Raw genomic sequence first — 22,397 nt, forward strand, 5'->3', positions numbered from 1 at the left:
CTAGCAATTTATATAGCATACCATCGCAAAGTATTACGCTAAATCTTCAAGACCACAAGCTTGTGTCGCGACCGCGACCCACATCGTCACGACTGGGACACACCTCAAAAACTGGGCATCGTAACCGTGATCAACACATTGCAACCGCGACTGCATGCTATTTCGAATACCCGTTGTTCTGTCACTTAGTCGCGACCGGGACACACCCCATCGTGATGCGATGGGGCCCTGTTCAGCAACCTTTTTTTATTTTTTCTTGTTTTGCTCTGTCCCATGTTCGTTTGATACTGAAACTTACTGAAATCATCTAAAAACCAATACTAAGACTTCTTGAGCTAGATTTATCATTTTCTTTAAAATCAGGAACTAAAATCTTCAATCTTCAATAAATTTTAACCGAAAGAACTCGATATCGCAAGTAAATAAATATATAAATGAGCCGATATCAATATGGTACACATTGTGAAATTTATACAGATCATAAGAGTCTTCAGTATGTATTTTCACAAAAAGAATTGAATATGCACCAATGTCGATTGAAAGAACTGATTAAAGACTACAATTGTGAGATCAAATATCATCCAGGTAAAGAAAATGTGGTCGTTTATGCATTGAGTCGCAAGAAAACGGTTGAAAATGTCCGAATTATGAGAATTGAGATCGTTTCAGATTTAATTGATCGATTGAAAAATGTTCTGCTAGTAGCTTTGAATGATGATAATTTAAAGACTTAACAAATGACCAAACGAAAGTTTCACCTATGCAATGACGCTAGAGGATTAAAGACCTATAATGACCGAATTTAGGTTCCTTTACTTGGAGATTTGAGGGATTTGATCCTTACAGAAGAACATAAATCTAGATTGACAGTACATCCAGGTAGTACAAAGGTGTATAGAGATTTGAAAACTTGGTAATGGTGGCCGACAATGAAGACAGATGTTGCAAATTTCGTCAAAAAATGTCACATTTGTGCGCAAGTGAAGGCGGAACAAACCGTATGGGTCATTATGACAATTGGAAATTCCTGAGTGAAAATGGGATCGTATTATGATGGATGTTACAACCAAGTTACCCCAAACCCAGATAGGACTGATAATGCTAAAAACGGACATATATTTCATAGCATTATCCTTCAAGAAAGACAAGCTTTTAGTTGCAATTGTTCTATTTACAAGTGATATTCGTTTAAATATTAAAAGGTGAAGACAAAAGACAGATTCGACGATTTGAAGACGCAAATGACCAAAACGCTAAAAAGTACAAAGTACAATTCAAGTAGTTCAATTTATTGATAAGAAACGTCTCAAAATTACAAGAGTACAAGCCGCAAAACGCAAAGTACAAGATATTAAATCGTACGAAAGGACGTTCAAAAATCCGGTCAGGATGTAATTGCTAAACTTCCACATCCCACCAATGTTAGAGGAGTTAGGAGTTTTATAGGGCATGCCGGTTTTACCGACATTTCATAAAAGATTTTTCTAAAATTGCCACTCCTATGAATAAACTCCTAGAAAAAGATGCTCCATTCATCTTTTCAGATGAATGCATCAAATCTTTTAATATTCTTAAAGAAAAACTCACTAATGCGCCGATCATGATAACTCCAAATTGGAATCTACCATTTGAACTCTTGTGCGATGCAAGTGATTTTGCAATGGGAGCCGTTTTAGGACAAAGGATTGAAAAACGATTTTAACCTATGTATTACGCTAGTAAGACATTACAAGGAGCACAAACGAATTACACAACTAGTGAAAAAGAACTCCTTGCTATTGTCTTTGCTTTTGACAAATTTCGTTTATATCTCGTTCTAGGAAAAACGGTGGTCTATACTGACCATTCTGCTCTTAGATACCTATTTTCAAAACAAGAAGCTAAACCACGATTAATCCGTTGGATCATACTCTTACAAGAGTTCGATATTGAAATCCGAGACAAAAAGGGAGCAGAGAATCTCGCCGCTGATCATCTTTCTCGTCTTGAAAATTCCGAATTAGAAGTTCTATATGAATCGGCCATACAAGATAACTTTCCTGATGAATATCTATTGAAGATAGATTATAATGAAATTCCATGGTTTGCAGACTATGCAAACTACTTAGTATGTGGATTCCTTGAAAAAGGGTTGTCGTACCAAAAACGAAAGAAATTCTGTAGTGATATAAAACACTATTTTTGGGAAGATCCACATTTGTTTAAAAGTTGTCCCGATGGAATAATACGCCGATGTGTATTCGGGAATGAAGCCAGTAAAATCTTAAATCATTGTCACACAGGACCAACAGGAGGGCATTATGGGCCTCAACTCACAGCAAGAAAAGTCTATGACGCTGGATTCTATTGGCCTACAATTTTCAAAAACGCACACCTTCTTTGTAAATCTTGTGATGCTTGTCAAAGGGCCGGAAAAATAAGTCAACGTGATGAAATGCCACAAAATGTCATTCAAGTATGTGAAGTATTTGACGTTTGGGGTATTGAATTTATGGGTCCATTTCCAAAATCTCATAATAATCTCTACATTCTCGTTGCCATTGATTATGTATCTAAATGGGCGGAAGCACAAGCTCTGCTAACTAACGATGCACGAGTTGTAGTCAACTTCTTAAAACATCTTTTTGCTAGGTTTGGAACACCGAAAGCTTTAATAAGTGATCGGGGTACTCATTTTTGTAATAATCAACTTGAGAAAGTTCTCAAAAGATATGGAGTAACTCATAAAATCTCAACCGCTTATCATCCACAAACAAGTGGACAAGTTAAAAATACCAACCGAGCATTAAAACATATTCTAGAGAAAACCGTAGGATCAAATCCGAAGGAATGGTCCATGAAATTGGAGGATACACTCTGGGCTTTTAGAACAGCCTACAAAACTCCAATTGGAACCACACATTTTAAACTTGTTTACGGAAAAGCATGTCATCTTCCAGTAGAAATTGAGCACAAAGCATTTTGGGCTTTGAAAACATGTAATCTTGATTTGCATGAAGCTGGACGTCTACGGTTAAGTCAATTAAACGAATTAGAAGAATTAAGACATGAAGTATATGAAAATTCGTTAATCTATAAGGAAAGAACGGAGAAATGGCATGATAAAAGAATCAGAAGTTCAAAAGAATTTAAGGAAGGAGACAGAGTTCTTCTTTTCAATTCACGATTCAAGCTATTTCCTGGAAATTGAAATCAAGATGGTCTGGACCATTCATAGTGAAAAGAGTTTTCCCATACGGAATAGTAGAGTTAATAAATTGAAATGGGATTGAATTTAAGGTTAATGGTCACAGAGTTAAACATTACATAGATAATCCAATGGAAGTTGAAGATGAAGTTAATCACAATTTCGACACCACAACTAACTAAGTATGGGAAGATTCGAATTTTTTAAGGGTAATATATATTTCTGTTAGAGTTAGATTTTCTGTTTTCGTGTAGTTCTCGAGAATGGAATCCGAATGGTCTTTCCCTAGCAGACCCTAAAGAACTAGTGTTCTCCCTCCATTCTGAATTTTTATTTCTTTTAGGTTTTACGAGATGAAGAATTCCTTTGATCTGAACCATGGTCTACTACTACACGCTATGATTACTAAACGTAATAATAACACTTTCCCGAGTGAACTAGTATCATTCATAAGAGGCAAAATGGACGAAGTAAGGAAACGACTCAGGAAAGATCATCATAAGATACATTTTGGTAAAGGAAAATCAAAATATGCAATAAAAAGAAGAGCACGACACCTTGAAAGATGTCATAAATGCGGAAAATGGTCACACGAAGGTAAATGTTCGAATAATCAAATATATTCAAATACCGAATTTGTTACTCTATGCAGAGAAGGACCGTTCATATGTTTAGAAGAAAAGTTATTGAAGAATCGAGGTTATGCTTATGTAGCTATGGAAAACCAAATCACACGACTCTCCTATGAGTCGGCTAAAGCAGGTCTCTGAGAATTCTTTCTCACAGGTAAGTATGTACAGTTTTTATTTTTATTTTATTGCTTTTAACTTTTTGATAATAAACGCTGAATCGTTTGCTATAAAGTATTAAATTGATGTTCAATAAAATTAGGTATGCGAAACCGAAATTATTGATATCATACAAAAATTTATTACATCACTGCGAAATTTACCGTTTATTCTTAAGGTATAAATATCTTTAATCAATCAATTCAAAATATTTCAAAAAATTTGTCAGGAGTAAAACTAGGTAAAATAGCCGAAATTACTTTACCCAAAAGAGGGGCGCATATTTTTGATAATATTTGATTGATTAAAGTGGGATAAAAGACCAAAAAGATTTTTAATTTTAATTTTTACCTTATTTTTAAATTAATATTATATTATTATTGTAAATTTTTAAAACCAATATATTTAAGTTTTTAAATATTTTAAAAATTAATATTTTCAATATAAGTTTGTAAAATTAATGTATAAAATATTAATGATATTTATATGAATTTTTAATTTTATGAATTTTTAATTTTATGAATTTTAAATTTAAGTTTGGTGTGAATTAAAAAAAATTTACTTTATTTCGTTAAGTTAAAAATATGATTTCTAAAATTCGTCGTGAGTTGAAGACTAGGTCGTTGAACCGAAATTGCTTTACCCAAGGGCGGGACGAGAAGTTTTATTATCATTATTTTTAATCTTATTGATTTAAAGTATGCCAAAAACATTTAAAAATACCCAAAAATCTTTGCTTTTAAAACAATCGCTTTAAAATAACAAATTTTAAAATTTTGTCGAGGGACGGACTAGGTCAACGTACCGAAACGCCCTTAATATAAAAGGAAACAAAATTTTAAATTTATTCCATTTTTGTTTTTATAAGTCAAAGGTTTTTTTTAAAAAAAAAAAAAGGTCAGACTCCATGCGATCGCATGGAATTTTCACTTCCCAGCCATGCGATCGCATGGCCAGGAAATACTGGGCAGAAACATAAGTTCCAGCGAGCTGTATTCTATCTCCATTTATCACACACACAATGCACGAACAAACACACACATAATCACCAAAAATCACCAATTTTCAACCAAAATCAACCAAATTTCTCACAATAATCCGCTACAATCATGGCTTTTCTCAGATGGGGAAGCAAAGAGGTAAAGATTTCACCCCTAAACTCATAAATTTCCTAATTTTTGTAATAATTTCAATTATTTGCAATAATACTAGTTTGATAATTTTTAGTGTAATTAGAGTTAAATTGTTAGTATATTATGCTTGTATAACCTAGATTGATGTTATTTAACATGATTTGAAGCCAAAAACTTCAAAATTTTTAGAAATCTAGGGTTTGTGTTCTTGAGCAATTTGAGGCTTTTTGATATAAACAGGTTATGGTCGATTTTTGTCATGAATTATTGCTAAATTAAGTAGTGTAACATGTTTAGGTAGCTAAATGATCCAAACTTTGATCCTAAACATAATTTTTGAGAATTAAAGTAGACTTTTTAAGTCTAAAATTCATGAACTTGATTAATATGATATAAATTCCATTTGAAACTTGTTTAATTGCTAGTAATGGTTATTTTAACATTTTATTTGAGTTGAATGCTTATAAACTTTGTAAACATTTTCATATATGCTTATTTGAAAAAGTGTAGAATTGATAAAAATATGAAAATGAGTATAAGTTTAATATGGATTAAACATGGTATTGTAATTGTTTTAATTTGTTATTTTTCTAACACTAATGCATATTTAGATGCACAAATTTTGTGTTTAATGTGTTTTGCAGAGAAATACTGATACTGATGGTGCGTCATCATCATCTAGGCAACCTGCTCCGGAACCACAGCTAGAGATGCAATATCACGATCAACACGTACCATACTATGAATCGGACTCACAATTTTTTATTTCCTACGTAGTATTTCCCGCTCACCATATAGTAGAACACCCAATAATTCATGAAGAACAGTTGCATCCCAATTTAAGGATTGATAGAAGTTGGAGAGATTACCCGACGTACCAAAGTAACAAATTTAAGCTTTGGACCAAAAATGTAGAAGTACCAAGGGTAATAGATTGGGAGCCTTTGGAAAGGGTCCACCTAGCTAACCCGAGTTAGGCAGCATCTAATCCAAAGGTATGGCAGCTCTTCTTTTCCTGATTGGGAACGTTTATTTACCACTCGTAGGCCTGTATATAAAGAGTGGTGTGTTGAGCTGATGAGTTCTATAGCTTTTAATAAGGATGTAGAAAGGTTAGATGATAAGAGTTTTCTTAGATTTTTACTTGGCCGTAGGATGTACAGGATGTCCATGCTGGACATGGCCAGGGCTTTACAGATTTACACTCCCGCTGAATTACTACTACCTGATTGTACAAATTTGATTTATCATGGTGAGAGGGTAGATACAAAATTTTGACGCTGACGTCGTCTGGAGGCGTATGTCAAATTTTAATGTGTTTACGCGCAGTGGAAGACACTCCTATTTAGATATTAACAAAGCCGAGCTTCGTATAATACACAGATTCTTAGCAAACTCGATTACACAAAGAGGTAACAACAAGGAGAAAATGACCTTACACGATTTATTTTACCTTAAGTGCATTCGAGCCACTAGAAGCTTTGTTAATATCCCCTACTGTGTTGGTTTTTATTTGTCTAACATAGTGGAAGGAATACAGGACGGGAGAATAATAGGAGGAGGTATTTTTTTACTCTCATTGGAGAGTATTTGGGTGTAGATAGGGATCAAGGGGGTCCGATGATGGTATGTAGGGAACAAGACGAGACTTTATGTTTGCAAGTCTATCAAGGTGCAAAGGTATTGACTAGGAGATGCAATCAGGCATTCCCATATCAGGGCCGTCATCCATAGGAAGAGATGGGTTCGGATGAAGAGATGGAGGAAGCGGATGACATCAGGGATGTCATTAGGGATAGTTTTACTGACATTTTCCAGGGTATAGATGAGGTAGAAATGACTAATGAGGAAAGGCATCGTCGGTATGAGCAGTGGCAAGTCGCGAATGAGTATGAGACTTCCAGGCGACGCCAACACGATAGCTGGCAAGTTCATCAGCACCAAATCATAAGCCAGCTATCATATCAGGTACCAAATAACTACATTCTGACTCGTCCTGCTTAGTATCCACCACATCAGCCCGACATGCGACCACCCTTTGACCTGTACGACCCCAATCAAGCATACCAGAACACCTATCACCAACCATGGAACCCAACGATGATATGAACTGGAACCCCTATCCTAATCAATAGTGTTCCATTGGTGATGTCTTCTCTTTTATTATTTTTATCTATTTATGCTAAACATCTAACATTTTGATACTTTAATGTAATGTTTAATATTTTTATTATTTTGTACTAATATTTTATTTTTGTAATTTGAAAGTGGGATATTAAGTCCCATTTCAAATTACCATGCATGTTTATATTTGTATTGTATGTATTTTATCTCATGTACACAACAGGGTAAAACAGCACATTTTCAAAGACTGGCATTAAGTTCAGCAAAAGCTATTAATTTTGACGACAAAATGAAAAAAAAAAGTGTGATGTAACAACAGACGGAATGAACAAATGATGTGCACCATTTATCATTCAACACAAACAACAATATGTTTCGAAACTTTGGTAAAATTTAATCATTTTTCTACGCTAATCACCCTCAATCATTTAAATTATTACTGATTTCTTGCAAATGAGGGCATTGCAAGATCTTAAGTGTGGGAAGGTGTTAAATTCTTTTGAATTTTTAAAATTTTAAATTTAAACACTTGGTTACCATTAAAAATACTAGTAACACAGTAGTTGTATTAGAATCTAGTGCTCTCTGATAATAAAGAACAGCCCTAGTCTTATATACTGACTACCCAATTCTAGTAAAATTTTTAAAAATTTTCAAATAAATGAATTCAAAATTATGTTTATACATATTTATGAACGATAAAACTAGGTGTTAACACCGAAATTATTGTTACCTCGGAAAGGACATAAATTGAGAAACAACCCAAAACGCTTGAATTCATTTAAAATGGAATAATGGAGAATAAAAAGGCAAAGAAAGAAAAATAAAATCCAAGTGTGAGAAAAATGTACCAAGTTATTTAGAACATATATCACATATTTTTGTACAAATAATTGAAGATACTTTTGTTTTGAACGATATTAATCAGTTTTTACCCAGTTTATTGTAATTTAAATGGAATTTAAAAGGAAGTAAAGTCTTTCGAGAAAAAAATACACGCGCTTCTTGATTTAGGTCAGGAAGTTGTCGTCCAGACCAGTTGTAGAGTCTACAAAAAACCTTGAAAAGTTTTCTCGAAAATCAGCTGGAAGTCCATGGACCTCAGCATCAAACAGGGTCGTCAAGTGGTCAGACTTATCCTAACCATGAGAGGATCTGTCTCGTACAATGGGGGGCACCGTGCAAATTAGCTTATAAGACTAATGAATCAGATCCCCAGAAAGGATAATCTCTTTAAAGATCAAAAATCAGCTTTTAAGCCTGATATCACTCAATCCTTGAGATTGGCCTTAAGGATTGAGAATTACAAACTCATGGAATTCAATGATATCTAAACTCGAGCTTGAACGAGAAAATATTTTGATCAAAATTATAAACCGATTTGTTTTCTGAAAACCCATTTTTAATGCGTTCATTACCATTGAACGTAAAATCCTAAGAATTCACCGGAAATCATTAGGTCACCTGAATCAAATCGGGTGTCAACCGTAAGAACGGTGGTTGCATAGCATGGTCGAAGACAGGAACTTGTGCCAGACCGAAAAACTATAGGGTGATCTTTACTATTGCTCCTACAAAGGATAGTAATTGCATCCGACACGATATAGACCATAATCAAAAGCATGTCACGGGACATTGCCTTAACAGTTGCTTGTTCAACGCTTTCCTTTACAACTGGATGGTAGTTTACCGAAAGGTAATATACGGAGCAAGTAAACTGGACGTGTTGCTTTCCCAATACAAGGTTAGCAAGTGGGTGACACAAAACCATAAGTTTTGAGCAAAAATTTTCAAATCTGAAACCCACAAAACCCACAAACATTTTGCAAACACTGGTGAAGGGTTATTCCGAAAAACTTATCTAGAGTAAAAGTTAGATTGAAATTTTCAAAAGATCGAATGTTTTCATAAAGATCCAATTTCCTAAAGGATCTAAATTTTTATAGTCATGTGGGACTGTAAACCACATCGTTACTACCATTGTTCATACCGCCGTATTAAAATCACTGATGTACAAAGTGTGAAGAATAAAGAAGTGATTCCAGTAAAGTTATATTCAAGTTCTATATTGCTTGAGGACAAGCAACGCTCAAGTGTGGGAATATTTGATAATGCTAAAAATGAACATATATTTCATAGCATTATCCTTCAAGAAAGACAAGCTTTTAGTTGCAATTATTCTATTTACAAGTGTTATTCGTTTAAATATTAAAAGGTGAAGACAAAAGACTGATTCGACGATTTAAAGACACAAATGACCATAACGCTAAAAAGTATGAAGTACAATTCAAGTGGTTCAATTTATTGATACGAAACATCTCAAAATTACAAGAGTACAAGCCACAAAACGCAAAGTACAAGATATTAAATCGTACAAAAGGACTTCGAAAATCCAGAACCGGGACATGAACCAATTATCAACACGCGACGCAACAGAGCTAAAATTACAAGTCAACTATGCACATAAATATAATATAATATATAAATAATTCTTAAAATTATATATATATATATATATATATATATATATATATATATATATATATATATATATATATATATATATATATATATATATATATATATATATATATATATATATATATATATATATATTATATTATATTATATTATATATTAAAAATCGTCGGCAAACTAGAAAACAAAGTTATGTGAGCTGGATCAGAGGGCCATGCGATCGCATGGCCTGTAAGCACAAAAACCTTGCGATCGCATGGCAGTAAAATGCTGGCCAAGTGCTATAAATTGGAACGTTTTCTGCCGAATTCAATACACCTTTTTCTTCTTCTTCTTCCTCTGTAATCATAATTATATTTTTAATTATAATTTTAATTTTAAATTAAGTTTAATAATAATTGGTTTATTGTAAGGAATGTTTTACGGGTTTTAAAAGTCAAAATTCTGTCCGTGTAACGCTACGCTATTAATACTCATTGTAAGTTATGTTCAACCTTTTTAAATTAATGTGTCGTAGCTAAGTTATTATTATGCTTATTTAAATCGAAGTAATCATGATGTTGGGCTAAATATTAAAGACGGGGTAATTGGGCTTTGTGCCATAATTGGGGTTTGAACAAAAGACCGACACTTGTAGAAATTGGACTATGGACTATTAATGGGCTTTATTTTTGTTTAACTGAATGATAGTTCGTTAATTTAATATAGAGATTTACAATTTGACGTATCTATAAATAACCATATACACTCGATCGGACACGATGGGCGGGATATTTATAAATACTAATAATCGTTCATTTAACCGGACATGGGAATGGATTAATAGTCAATGGACTCATTAAAACAGGGGTGGATTACATACAAGGACACTTGGTGTAATTGATAATAAAGTATTAAAACCTTGGATTGCACGCAGTCGATATCCTGGTGTAATTATTAAACAAAGTATTAAGACCTTGTTACAGTTTAATTCCCCAATTAGTTGGAATATTTGACTTCGGATATAAGGATAATTTGACGAGGACACTCGCACTTTAAATGTATGACTAATGGACTGTTATAGACAAAAACCAGATGGACATATCGAATAATCTAGGACAAAGGACAATTAACCCATGGTAATAAATTAAAATCAACACGTCGAACATCATGATTACGGAAGTTTAAATAAGCATAATTCCTTTATTTCATATTTCATCGCACTTTTATTTACTGTCATTTTATTTATTGCACTTTTAATTATCGTACTTTTTAATTATCGTAATTTTATTTATCATCATTTTATTTATCGCACTTTAAATTATTGCACTTATATTATCGTTATTTACTTTACGCTTTAAATTAAGTTATATTTATTTTTAATATTTTACATTAGGTTTTAACTGCGACTTAAGAAATAAAATCGACAAACCGGTCATTAAACGGTAAAAACCCCCCTTTATAATAATAATAATAATAATACTACTTTTAAATATATATTTATAAAAATTTAATTTAAAAATATAGCGTTAAACTTGGCTAGCTCCCTGCGGAACGAACCGGACTTACTAAAAGCTACACTACTGTACGATAAGGTACACTGCCTATAAGTGTTGTAGCAAGGTTTAGGTATATCCACTCTATAAATAAATAAATAACTTGTGTAAAAATTGTATCGTATTTAATAGTATTTCGCAATAAAAATATAACTATTTCGTATACACCTCGCATAACATCAAGGACATCACATGATCTGGGTGATAGTGGATCGTCTGACAAAGAGTGCTAACTTCTTAGCTACTCGTGAAACCGCTTCGTTGAGTGATTTAGCAGATTTGTACTTGAAAGAGATCGTCAGCAGACATGATATACCGTTGTCAATAGTTTCCGACAGAGATACTAGATTCGTATCGAACTTATGGTATAATTTACAACTGAATTTGGGTACACATGTGAATCTAAGTACTACTTATCATCTACAGACAGACGGTCAGAGTGAACGAACGATCAGAAAATAGAGGATATGTTAAAAGCGTGTTTTAAAATATAGTGGTTCTTGAGATTCGCATCTTCCACTAATAGAATTCACCTACAATAATTCCTATCATCCGAGTATCGATCGTATGAAATTTCTTATAATCGCAAGTGTAGAACTCCTACGTGTTGGATAGAAGTGGGTGAAAAACAATTTGCAGGTCCCGAAAATGTTCAGATAACAGCCGAAAAGGTTGAGGTTGCACGCGAAAAATTAAAAGCTTCCAGAGACCGACATAAGATGCATGTTGATCCGTGTAGACGACCAGTAACTTTTAGTGTAGGTGATCATGTATACCTGAAACCATGGAAAGGGGCTATCAGAGAGATCAGAGAGATCCTAAATGATCAAACTGTCATCTTAGATCTTCCTTCTGAGTTGGCAGGAATTCATAACACATTCAATGTACGCTACTTGAAAAAGTGTAAAGTCGAGAATGAAAATCATATTCTTTCATTGAAGGATTTGAAAGTAGATATGACCAAGAAACTAGTTGTAACGACCCAGATTTTTCCGATCGTTTTATACTTATGAGATTAATATTTACATAAAATAAACCTTACCAACATGATAAGCAATCCAATCTGGTGAGACTTATGTTTTTGAAAAGAGTTTCACACAACGTTTGACCGTCCAATTTGACCGATGATATCACGAACTATATAACACACGATAATTATACGATTATGTATATGTACATATCTATACATATTTAACATGATTTAAGGATGGTTTAACATTTCATTGTGAACTAACAACAATGAGTTATAAGTATACTTTGAGACCACTAACTTAAGTTTTCAAAACGATAACTATATGTAACGTTCTTTGACATATATACTTACAATCTATAATGTGTTGGTGATCTATGTCACCAATATGATTTAAGTGTAATGGGATTAATTTGTAACCAAAATAATCTTGATAAATATCGAACAAGTTTGGGGAAGTGTGGAGTGCACACTTGTTTGAACTTATCTTAATTATGACGGGGGTTCGAGGCAGCGCCCCCGATAGGCGGGGTCCAAGGGGTGGCAACCCCTGGCGGGGTCCAAGGGGCAGACCCAAAAATAAAAGCCCAGTTTGAGCCTCTTTTACAGTTATAAACCCGTCCATATTTGAATTCTCATTCCGATTCCTCAAAATTTCTACAAGTATATCTAGGGTATATATAACTGTATCATACCCAGCTTCTATACGTATTTACTATTGGTATATACCAACAATAAACTTCAATGATCAGCCACTAGACATGATGTTACATGTGGGAACCAGCCATTTAACCTCATGTATGACTTTTGTGCAAGAAAACAAACTAAATCTCCTATATATCCATCCCATAATCATGCTATTTTGCACACACACACATACAATTCCATTTCCAATTTTCTTTCAAGTTAATTCACTCTCTAATCTCTCTTCATTTACTTACTCAAGAACGTATCAATATAGTCATCCGATTTCAAGGAGATTACTTCCAATCTTTCAATCCCACTCCACCACTCTTTTGATTCCAAGATTTTTCTTACCTTTTCCAGTAGCTTTGTCCAAGTAACTTGAGGTAGTAACCTTATTCATAACCTTATTCGATTCATATTTATATAGCTATCTTATTTTGTGTTGTAAAATTTTAACAACAAGAACATAGTTTGAGTGATTTCAAACTTGTTCGCAAACTAAATAGATCCTTCTAATTTGATTTTTAAAAACACTTCAAGACCTGTAATATATCATATTATGACAAAATCAGATTAATCATATCTTGGCTAATTAACATAATATTTAATATATATTTACTTATGATTTGATTTTATATATTTCAGGACCACCCGTAAACAACACGAGAAGATTAATCATAAGACCTCATGATTGTACGCAACACGTCATTTGACAACACGGTACTTTATGTACGCAACACGTCACTTGACAACATGGTACCATGGGTCGAGATTAATTCTGATCAATACGAATACGATGGGTTCTTTATTTATTTTATTTAAGCAACTAATTGTGGACCACTAACATCGGACTGCTAACTACGGACTAAGAAATTATTAAAAGTATTAAAATTATATATATATATATATATATATATATATATATATATATATATATATATATATATATATATATATAACGATTACTTAAAAAGAAAATATGTTGATATATTATATATATGGTTAGGTTCGTGATATCTATCGGAGACCAAGTCGAGTTAAATACCTTCAAGACAAAGGTGAGTATATAGTCCCACTTTTAAACTCTAAATATTTCGGGATGAGAATACATGCATTTTATGATTTACGTTATGGAGACAAGTGATTAAAAATATATATTCTACGTTGAGTTGTACCACTGGCATACTTCCCTGTAACTTGGTAACTACTATTTACATGAGGTATTGTAAACGTGAATCCTGTTGATAGATCTATCGGGCCTAACAACCCCAACCGGACTGGACGACCAGTATTCAACGGTTGCACAGTACTTCATTTTGGTGACTACACTTGGTACGGTGTAGTAAGATTTCATAATAAAGGGAATATGCGACGTTGATTAAATGTTAAGTATGGTTATCAAGTGCTCAACAACTTAGAATATTTTTATTAGAACGTTTATATATGAAATCTTGTGGTCTATATTTATAACGCTGCCGGCATTAAACCTATATCTCACCAACTTTATGTTGACGTTTTAAGCATGTTTATTCTCAGGTGATAACTAAAAGCTTCCGCTGCAACATGTTGAATTTAAGCAAGATCTTGAGTATGCATATTTGTGTCAAAAATAAAACTGCATATCGGAGGATTTGTAATGTAAAATATGTTGGAAGTCGTATTGTTATTATCACATGTAAAGTTTGTAAGTCTAAGATTATCGCTAAACGATAATCATTATTAAGTTGTTTAAACCTTGTATTTGTAATAAAAGCTATGGTTTGTATTGTAAAAACGAATGCAGTTTTTGAAAAATGTCGCATATAGAGGTCAATACCTCGCGATGAAATCATATGTTATTGTATTCGTCCTTATGGTTAAGGTCGGGTTATGACACTAGTTGAAGAGTCGATTAGGGTAATTGACCTAAAAGTTACCAAGTTAAGGAAGAAGCAGATTTCTTTGGTGTTTGTTGAGTGGCGTCATAGTTTAGGTGACAACATGACTTGGGAAACTGAGGAGTTAATGAGGGCGCGCTTCCCTCATTTGTTTGACTTTGACCAGATTTCAAAGATGGAATCTTCTTAAAGGGGTGGATTTATAACACCCTCAGATCAGACCTACCTGTAAGATTACTGTTTTGCCCTAAGTTAGTGTACGTGGATTTATATTTGCTTTTATTTTTGTTAAATGTGTAGTATTATTTGATTATGTGATTAGGACCAGTTTGTAATAGGGGTCACAAAATAGGTTTGTTTATTTAAATTGGACTCCGTTAAGGCTGCCTAACGACGTACGAAAGATATCATATCACTGATAAATACCCGTGTGTTGTGGGGTATGGGGTTTTAACTCACTTAAGTGACTATGTACTACCTTGTAATTGCTCTTTATTTCATTTTCTAGAAAAATCCACACACACACACACACACACACCGTACCTTCAATTTCATCACTTACCAAACCCTATATCATCAAAGCTTGTTCCTGGAATCTGTTAGTTTTTAGTAATCGATTCCTTGTGTTTTAGTGAATCAAACAAGGTATGATTTGTATGATATCATCACCTTAATCTGTGTCAAAATAGTTTTCTTGTTAGGTTTTGTTAAAGTGTGTTTAGCGGTCAAATCGGTGCAAAATTGTTGTTGTTTTAATGTAAATTTTGTGGTTTTATGACCCTAAAGGTTTAGTGTATAAGTTATGTCCGATTTTATGGTCAAAAACGAGTACATGATCAAGATTAGGTGATTTTTGCTTGACACACGTAGGTTAGCTTCTGCTGTTGCTGAAGAACACAACCGTACGGATAAAGCTTGCAACCGTACGGGTACATTGTGTAACCGTGCAAATGCATCTGAAACCGTACAGATGCAGTGGTGTTGTGAAACCGGGTGTGACGATTTCTCCAAATCCATATGGATGAACACATCATTCATCGATTTCATTGCGAGGTATTTGACCTCTATATGATACGTTTTGTAAACATTGCATTCTTTTGAAAAGGCTCACCATAAATGAATATTTAAATCAAAGGTTTTTGATATCTGATGATTTCTACATATAGACAATCACCGTAAATAATAGTTTACAATAGTACTTCCGTTGACAATGCAGTCAAAATAAGATACATGGTGATGATTTGGTGAATGCAACATTTCCTTGAAAAATATGCCATGTAAGACTCCATGCACATAGCTTGTCTAACATATAAGCAAACATCGGAAGACTTCTAGGGAACCTGAGAATAAACATGCTAACAAGTGTCAACACAAAGGTTGGTGAGTTCATAGTTTTAATGTTTCATATAATCTGTATATAAAGGTGGATCACAAGATTTCAGTTGTTTCACCTGAAACGTTTATCAAAATATTCTACAAGATTGAGCACCCTGGTAACTAAACTTAACGAATATATAATTTATACCCTTTGTATAATCATCTTAATAATATACGCAAACCAATGTGTACGCTTCTCAAATAGCATACGTCCGTTAAAAAGCTAGTGCTCTAGCTCGGACGGGGATATCAAGCCCTATGGATCCATATACTACTACTCGCGTCCACCAGTTCTTATAACTGGCAGTTACTAGTTACCAAAGCTAAGAGATTTTCGGTTCAAACTCAGTGTAGAATTTAGTATGTACTTGTATCCATTGCGTTTAAAATAAAGTGCATTTATTCTCAACCCAAAAATATAGATTGCAAAAACAATTAAAAAGAGAGCAAATGAAACTCACCTTAGCAGCATATAAAGTCGTTCACCAAAATGTGACTGAAACTCGGATTACCAAATAACCGTAGATCTCAACCTAGAGAACATATGTTGGTCAATAAATGTTTAACAAGCTAAGTCTAGTCATGGTGTATCGCAATCCTAATGCTCGAGATCGACATACAAAAGTTATCAAAAGTCGTTTCAAAAAGTCAATTTTGACAATAGTTCAACAAAACGAGACGTACCTTATTTCAGGATTCATTTACTCGGTTGGTAATATTCAAAAATTCAATTTATCAATCTTACAAACAAGTTGTTTAAATATTAATTGCAGATTCAAAAGCAATTCCAATTAACGTCAATTATAATTCAGTTGACCATATCTTTTGATTCGTTCATCGAAACTATTCGATATCTAAATGAAAAGTTATTGATTTTTCGCCAGCTTTCCAAAAACATGTATATCATATACCTTTTATTAGTAATATATGTATTTAATTTGTGATTCATTATAAACTGTTTAATGATGAAATTTAGTATACACGCATACATAAACATATATATACTCGAGCATTAGACATAGATACACAATTAATATATAAAAGATAAGATATGAATGCTCACGTATCAATATTGTGATTCAATATTGCAGGAAAGTACGTAGACGCAACAGAGATGATAAACACTAGGTTTGATTTGCCAATAATATCCACATACATTACCCATAACCTCCATAGCTATAACCCATAATCTCCTTAGCTCTATCCCACTCGAAAACATATTTTGAAAGTGACACGCTCATGACCTCGTCGTAGTATTTTATGTATAAATAATAATACTCATACTACTAATAATAAGATTAATAATAATATTAATCTTTTATAATAATAATAATAATAATAATAATAATAATAATAATAATATAAATATAATAATAAATATAATTAATAATATGTTATGGAGTAATATTGTTATATGTATGTGTAAACCAAGCCACAGATCGAGCAATTTATAGTACTTGGCCTGTCCCTGGTTGCCATGCGATCGCATGGCTTTCCAGGTTTATACCCATGCGATCGCATGGGTAAGTTTTACAGCTCACATTGTTTTAACTTTTTGTTTGTCGACATATTAAATAAATATAAATATAATATATATAATTTATATAATTAATTATATATTATATTAAATTCACGTGCATAGTTGACTTGTAATTTTTGTTCTGATAAGTTGTACGTCATCACTCGACTTATGTCCCGGTTTCGGTTTTTCGAATGTCCCTTCGTATGCTGAGAAAACTTGTATTTTTCGTTTCGTGAGTCGCACCTTTGTCAAAAATTAGACATAAATTATCCATAAACTATACCACTCGAGATGTAACTTATACATTTGAGTGTTTTGGTCATTTACTTCTACAAATCATCGTCTCGTAGTATATACATATACATATATACATTTTCATTTTGAAATAGTGTTTACTGTAGCAAAGTTACTGTAGCAAGTTTTTTTACTGTAGTTAATAGTAATTTTCGAAAACACTGTAGCTTTTCGGGTACTGTAGCAATTAAAAAAAAAAATACTGTAGCAAATTAGTGTTTTACTGGTTCATCTTAAACGTTTTAGTTAACTTATCTAAATATCAATCGAATCAATAATCGAATGTTACTATCGTTTACTAAATAACTTGAAATCATATATATATATATATATATATATATATATATATATATATATATATATATATATATATATTATTCGTAAATCTTCGAGAACAGTCAAAGAATAATTGATTACATGAATATAGTTCCAAAACTTTCGTGACTCAACATTACAGACTTTGCTTATTGGGTCGGAAACGTTATAGATTAAGTTTAAATTTGGTAAGAAATTTCCGGGTCATCACACCGGGCCATGAACCTGTAACCGCACGGATACACATTGTGTCGGTACAGTTGAGACTGCAACCTTACGGTTGCAGAATGTATACTAGCACATGACATGTTTAATGGATGTTTTCTAGCCGTTATGTTGCCCGTGTGCCTAATTTTATTGTGTACACTTAAGCTGTTAGGATTGTGCTTATAGTATGATGGTATTATGTATGTCTTACGTGGGTACGTGTTAAACCATTCCATTGAATGAAAATGTAGCTTTGTAAGGGGTCGTTAGATGTTGAACTTTTTGTTTATGATTCGGTAGTATTAATACTATTCATGGAATAAAGTTACTAACTTGTATTATCTTTACTCAGGTGACAAAGACAAAGAGAAGGATCAGATAGATTACACCTCTGAGATCCTTCAATTACTGGTATTCGGTGAGTGTGAGTAACTAGAGATTTATAGTATAGAATAGCTTGTTATTCTATCATTTCCTATATTTTTGAGATTGACATGATATTATTGCTAGTTAGTTATGGCTCTGTGATGACTACTTGTTATGTGATGCCTTGTGTATTGGAGCCCAATGCGTGCCTATCGTATGGTGGCCTAGGTAGGAGAGATGAGCCTGCGAATTGAGTTCCTTATGAGGTTCCAACATCCATTTTTGTATATGTTTGAATTATGTGTTCATCGCATGCGGATAATTTATGCATACATGGATGTGCGAGGAACAGTCGGTAAGCCTCAGTACCATCAACTGGTGGCTGAGGGTTCGTCCGGACTACTGATGTCTCTGTAGACTGCACTCTGGGCGATGTTTGTGCTAGATGTGATGACATGATTAGTATAACTTTTGTTATGTACTATTTCCTGTAGTTAGTTACACTCACTTAGCTTTTTGTTAATTCCCCTCCATCACCTCCCTGCAGGTTGTTAGTTTGTGTAGATATTGCTTTTGTGGAAAATAAGGGCGTGACGACGTTATGTTTATCAAGACCCAACTCTGATGTTTTCTTACTTCGTTTTAAAACTGACTGTGATCAGTGTTAGCTACTGATTTTTTTTTTGAACGGCAAGTTTTGCATCAGTGTATCATTTATTTCAACGAAAATCATCATTTGCACAAACACACACGCGCGTTCGGGAGGAAACCCGAATCACATTACAGAAACCTGATCCTTTAACCATCCCGAGTGGCAGGCGCATCGGGTTTAAATCCTGAATGGATCCGGGAGAAAACTTCCCATGGGGTCAATCTGGATATCCATATTTCATGCAGATTAATTAATAGGATGGGTAGAGCGAGGTTCGAAACCATGACCTAACCCCCATCCCCAACACACTAGGTGAAGGGGATGCCGTAAGCAATGCTTCGTTGGCGTCAGCTACTGATGTTAAAGAACACTGTTTTGTGTAAAGATAGATTTAATAATGGGTTGTAATAATTAAGGATTAACTTGAACCGTGTCCTTTTGTCAATTTTAATCTGGATACTTTTGTCAATTTTTGTCTTCCGTTGTGATATATGATATTATAAAAAATGGTGGTGTCTCACCATGAGCTCGAAGACTTATCTAGGTTGTTGCGTGGGATTTCACTCGATAACAACAAAACAGATTCGTGGAAGTGGATCCTCTCTTCAGATGGAATTTTTAATGTTAAAAAACTCACAATCATCACCGAAGGTTCTGTATTTTCGGTACCTACTCATGCTCAAAACACGCTGCGAAATTCCTTGGTTCCCAAAAAGTAGAACTCTTTATGTGGCGTGCTTTAAAAAATCGGTTGGCGGTTCATGTGGAACTCGATAAACACGGTATAAATTTGGATAGTGTTCTTTGCCCTCTTTGTGACAATGGGTTGAAAGATGTTGAACCTTCCTTACTTACTTGCAAACAAGTGTTTGATGTATGGGAACGGGTGTTTAAATGGTGGAACCTTGGCTTGATCGTGAAACTAAGCATCGGCGATGTATTTCTGGGAAAGTCTCCACACATAAATTTTTCCTATAGTGTCGGTCTATGGCAGGCCATGGAATGGATTTGTGGTTACTTAATCTGGAAGAATCAGAATGCTAAGGTATTTCAAGGCAAGACTTAGAACACGCCTGTCGCCCTCAATGAGATTCAAGTCGTTTCCTTCGACTGGATTTCAAAGAGATATAAAGTTAGGAATATCGAGTGGAACACGTGGCTTACTAATCCAGGAGTGTACATTGTCTAATAAGTGGTGTGCACCTCGCACCTTCATGTATTCATTCTTACTTATCAAGTGATGTGTGCGGAAAAATACATCTTTTATCCTCTAAATTTATACAAAATTCAAATATTACAAATAAGCACACACAACTCACGAGCACTTAGAACCCGGTCATTATAGTACTTTAATGTAAGTATTCGTTTCAAGTTCGTCCCAAGAGAGCGGTGTAAGTCGGATAATTGAAACTATTAATTGTCCTAGGGGTTTGTTTGATTGGGGGTTATGCGATAGATTTTAACTAACAACTAAACTTACACAATTAAACAAATTTAAACTTAATAAGTAAACTAGTAGCAAGTAACAAGTAACGAAATATTAAGACTTAAATCAAATTAACTAAGAAGTGTTCACTTATCTAATCCTCTCTATGAAATTAACTAAGAACTTAATAAGTAAACTAATAAATGTTTAGCATTACTACTAAACCTCAAATCAATTGACACTCCGCGAATTCACATAAGCATTGTCTCATAAGATTGAGTTAAGCATGATTTGGTCATTGAGATTGAGATTGGGTTGAAATCACTTAAAACCCCCAACTATCGAAATCACTTAAGATAATCGGTATTACTACGTTGACTAGAGGCCAATTGAAAATCAACCTAGATCAAGAATACAATCACTTACAATTTCTAAGCTAGTTGTCTAGATCACCTAAGGTGTTGAAGCACACATTGATTCACTTCTCAAATTAGTAAGAGAGCTACACAACATATGTAATCAAATTCAAGCCTAAAACAAACTCATAGCAATGGATCTTTAGCTAACTCAACAACACATGATCATGTAATTCATTCAAACAACAATAATCAATTGAATTGGGGCAAACACTAATATTAGAGATTCATAGATAAGCAAACACAAGAGATTTAGCCAAGCATGACTAAGATTACACTAATAATAAGCATTAAAACACAAATAAACATCATCTTGAGTTATTACAAGTAATTAATTCAAAGATAGATGAAGAAAAACAAAGATTACAACTAATAAGTGCAAAATGACTAAAGTAAAGTGGAGATTACAACCCAAAATGGAGAAGAAACACTAAAATGGAGAATGGATGATGTGAATCTATCACTAATCTTTATTGAATTGGAGTTGGGAGCATGAAATTGGACTTCATCTTGATGGAATCATGATTGGAACCCTTTTAGGGCTCCAAAACGGCCTAAGGAAGCAACTCCCTCACTCAAAAACCCCAAAATTGCTTTTATAGGTCGGCTGAATTTTTTGGCTGAATCAGATGCTGGAGCAGCGCTATTGGAATAGGAACGACGCTTTTAGGAGGACAGAAGTGGCGCTTTTATGTAGGAGCAGTGCTTTTGGAACATAGGAGCGACGCTTTTGTGCTGGAGCGGCGCTTTTGGCCACTGATCTTTTTAACACACGTTTTAGCACATAGGGGCGCCGCTTTTGACCTTAGGAGCACCGCTTTTGACCCTGAAACTTCATTTTCACTCCAAAACTTCACTTGGTTCATTCCTTTGGCCCAAGGGTTGATTCCTTAGCATAAATATGAACTTTTCAACCACTTTTATCCCGAAACAACTAAATACCACAAACCGTTCACTAATCATCACAACCCGTATCGAAATGCCACGAAAGTAAGGAGATATTGCGAAGATAAATATGTATATATTGAGGAATATCAAATCCC

At 33.8% G+C, this 22,397-nt stretch overlaps 1 protein-coding gene across 1 annotated transcript; it reads left to right on the forward strand.

The window, feature by feature from the left end:
* Positions 1-20,239: 20,239 nt before the first annotated feature.
* On the forward strand, positions 20,240-22,073 carry LOC139875282 (uncharacterized). Its single transcript, XM_071862626.1, has 2 exons — positions 20,240-20,557; positions 21,984-22,073. Exons 1-2 carry the CDS (start codon positions 20,240-20,242, stop codon positions 22,071-22,073), a joined length of 408 nt encoding a protein of 135 aa, XP_071718727.1.
* The last annotated feature ends 324 nt before the right edge of the window (positions 22,074-22,397 follow it).

This window comes from Rutidosis leptorrhynchoides, chromosome 11 (assembly GCF_046630445.1).
Source record: "Rutidosis leptorrhynchoides isolate AG116_Rl617_1_P2 chromosome 11, CSIRO_AGI_Rlap_v1, whole genome shotgun sequence".
Classification (NCBI taxonomy): Eukaryota; Viridiplantae; Streptophyta; class Magnoliopsida; order Asterales; family Asteraceae; genus Rutidosis; species Rutidosis leptorrhynchoides.

What these genes read in the sequence shown, in the direction of transcription:
- LOC139875282 (XM_071862626.1), top strand. Translation starts at nt 20,240, where the DNA reads ATGTGGCGTGCTTTAAAAAATCGGTTGGCGGTTCATGTGGAACTCGAT. An exon ending in GGAAGAATCAGAATGCTAAG is followed by an intron (nt 20,558 to 21,983) that starts GTATTTCAAGGC and finishes TGGCTGAATCAG; the next exon opens with ATGCTGGAGCAGCGCTATTG.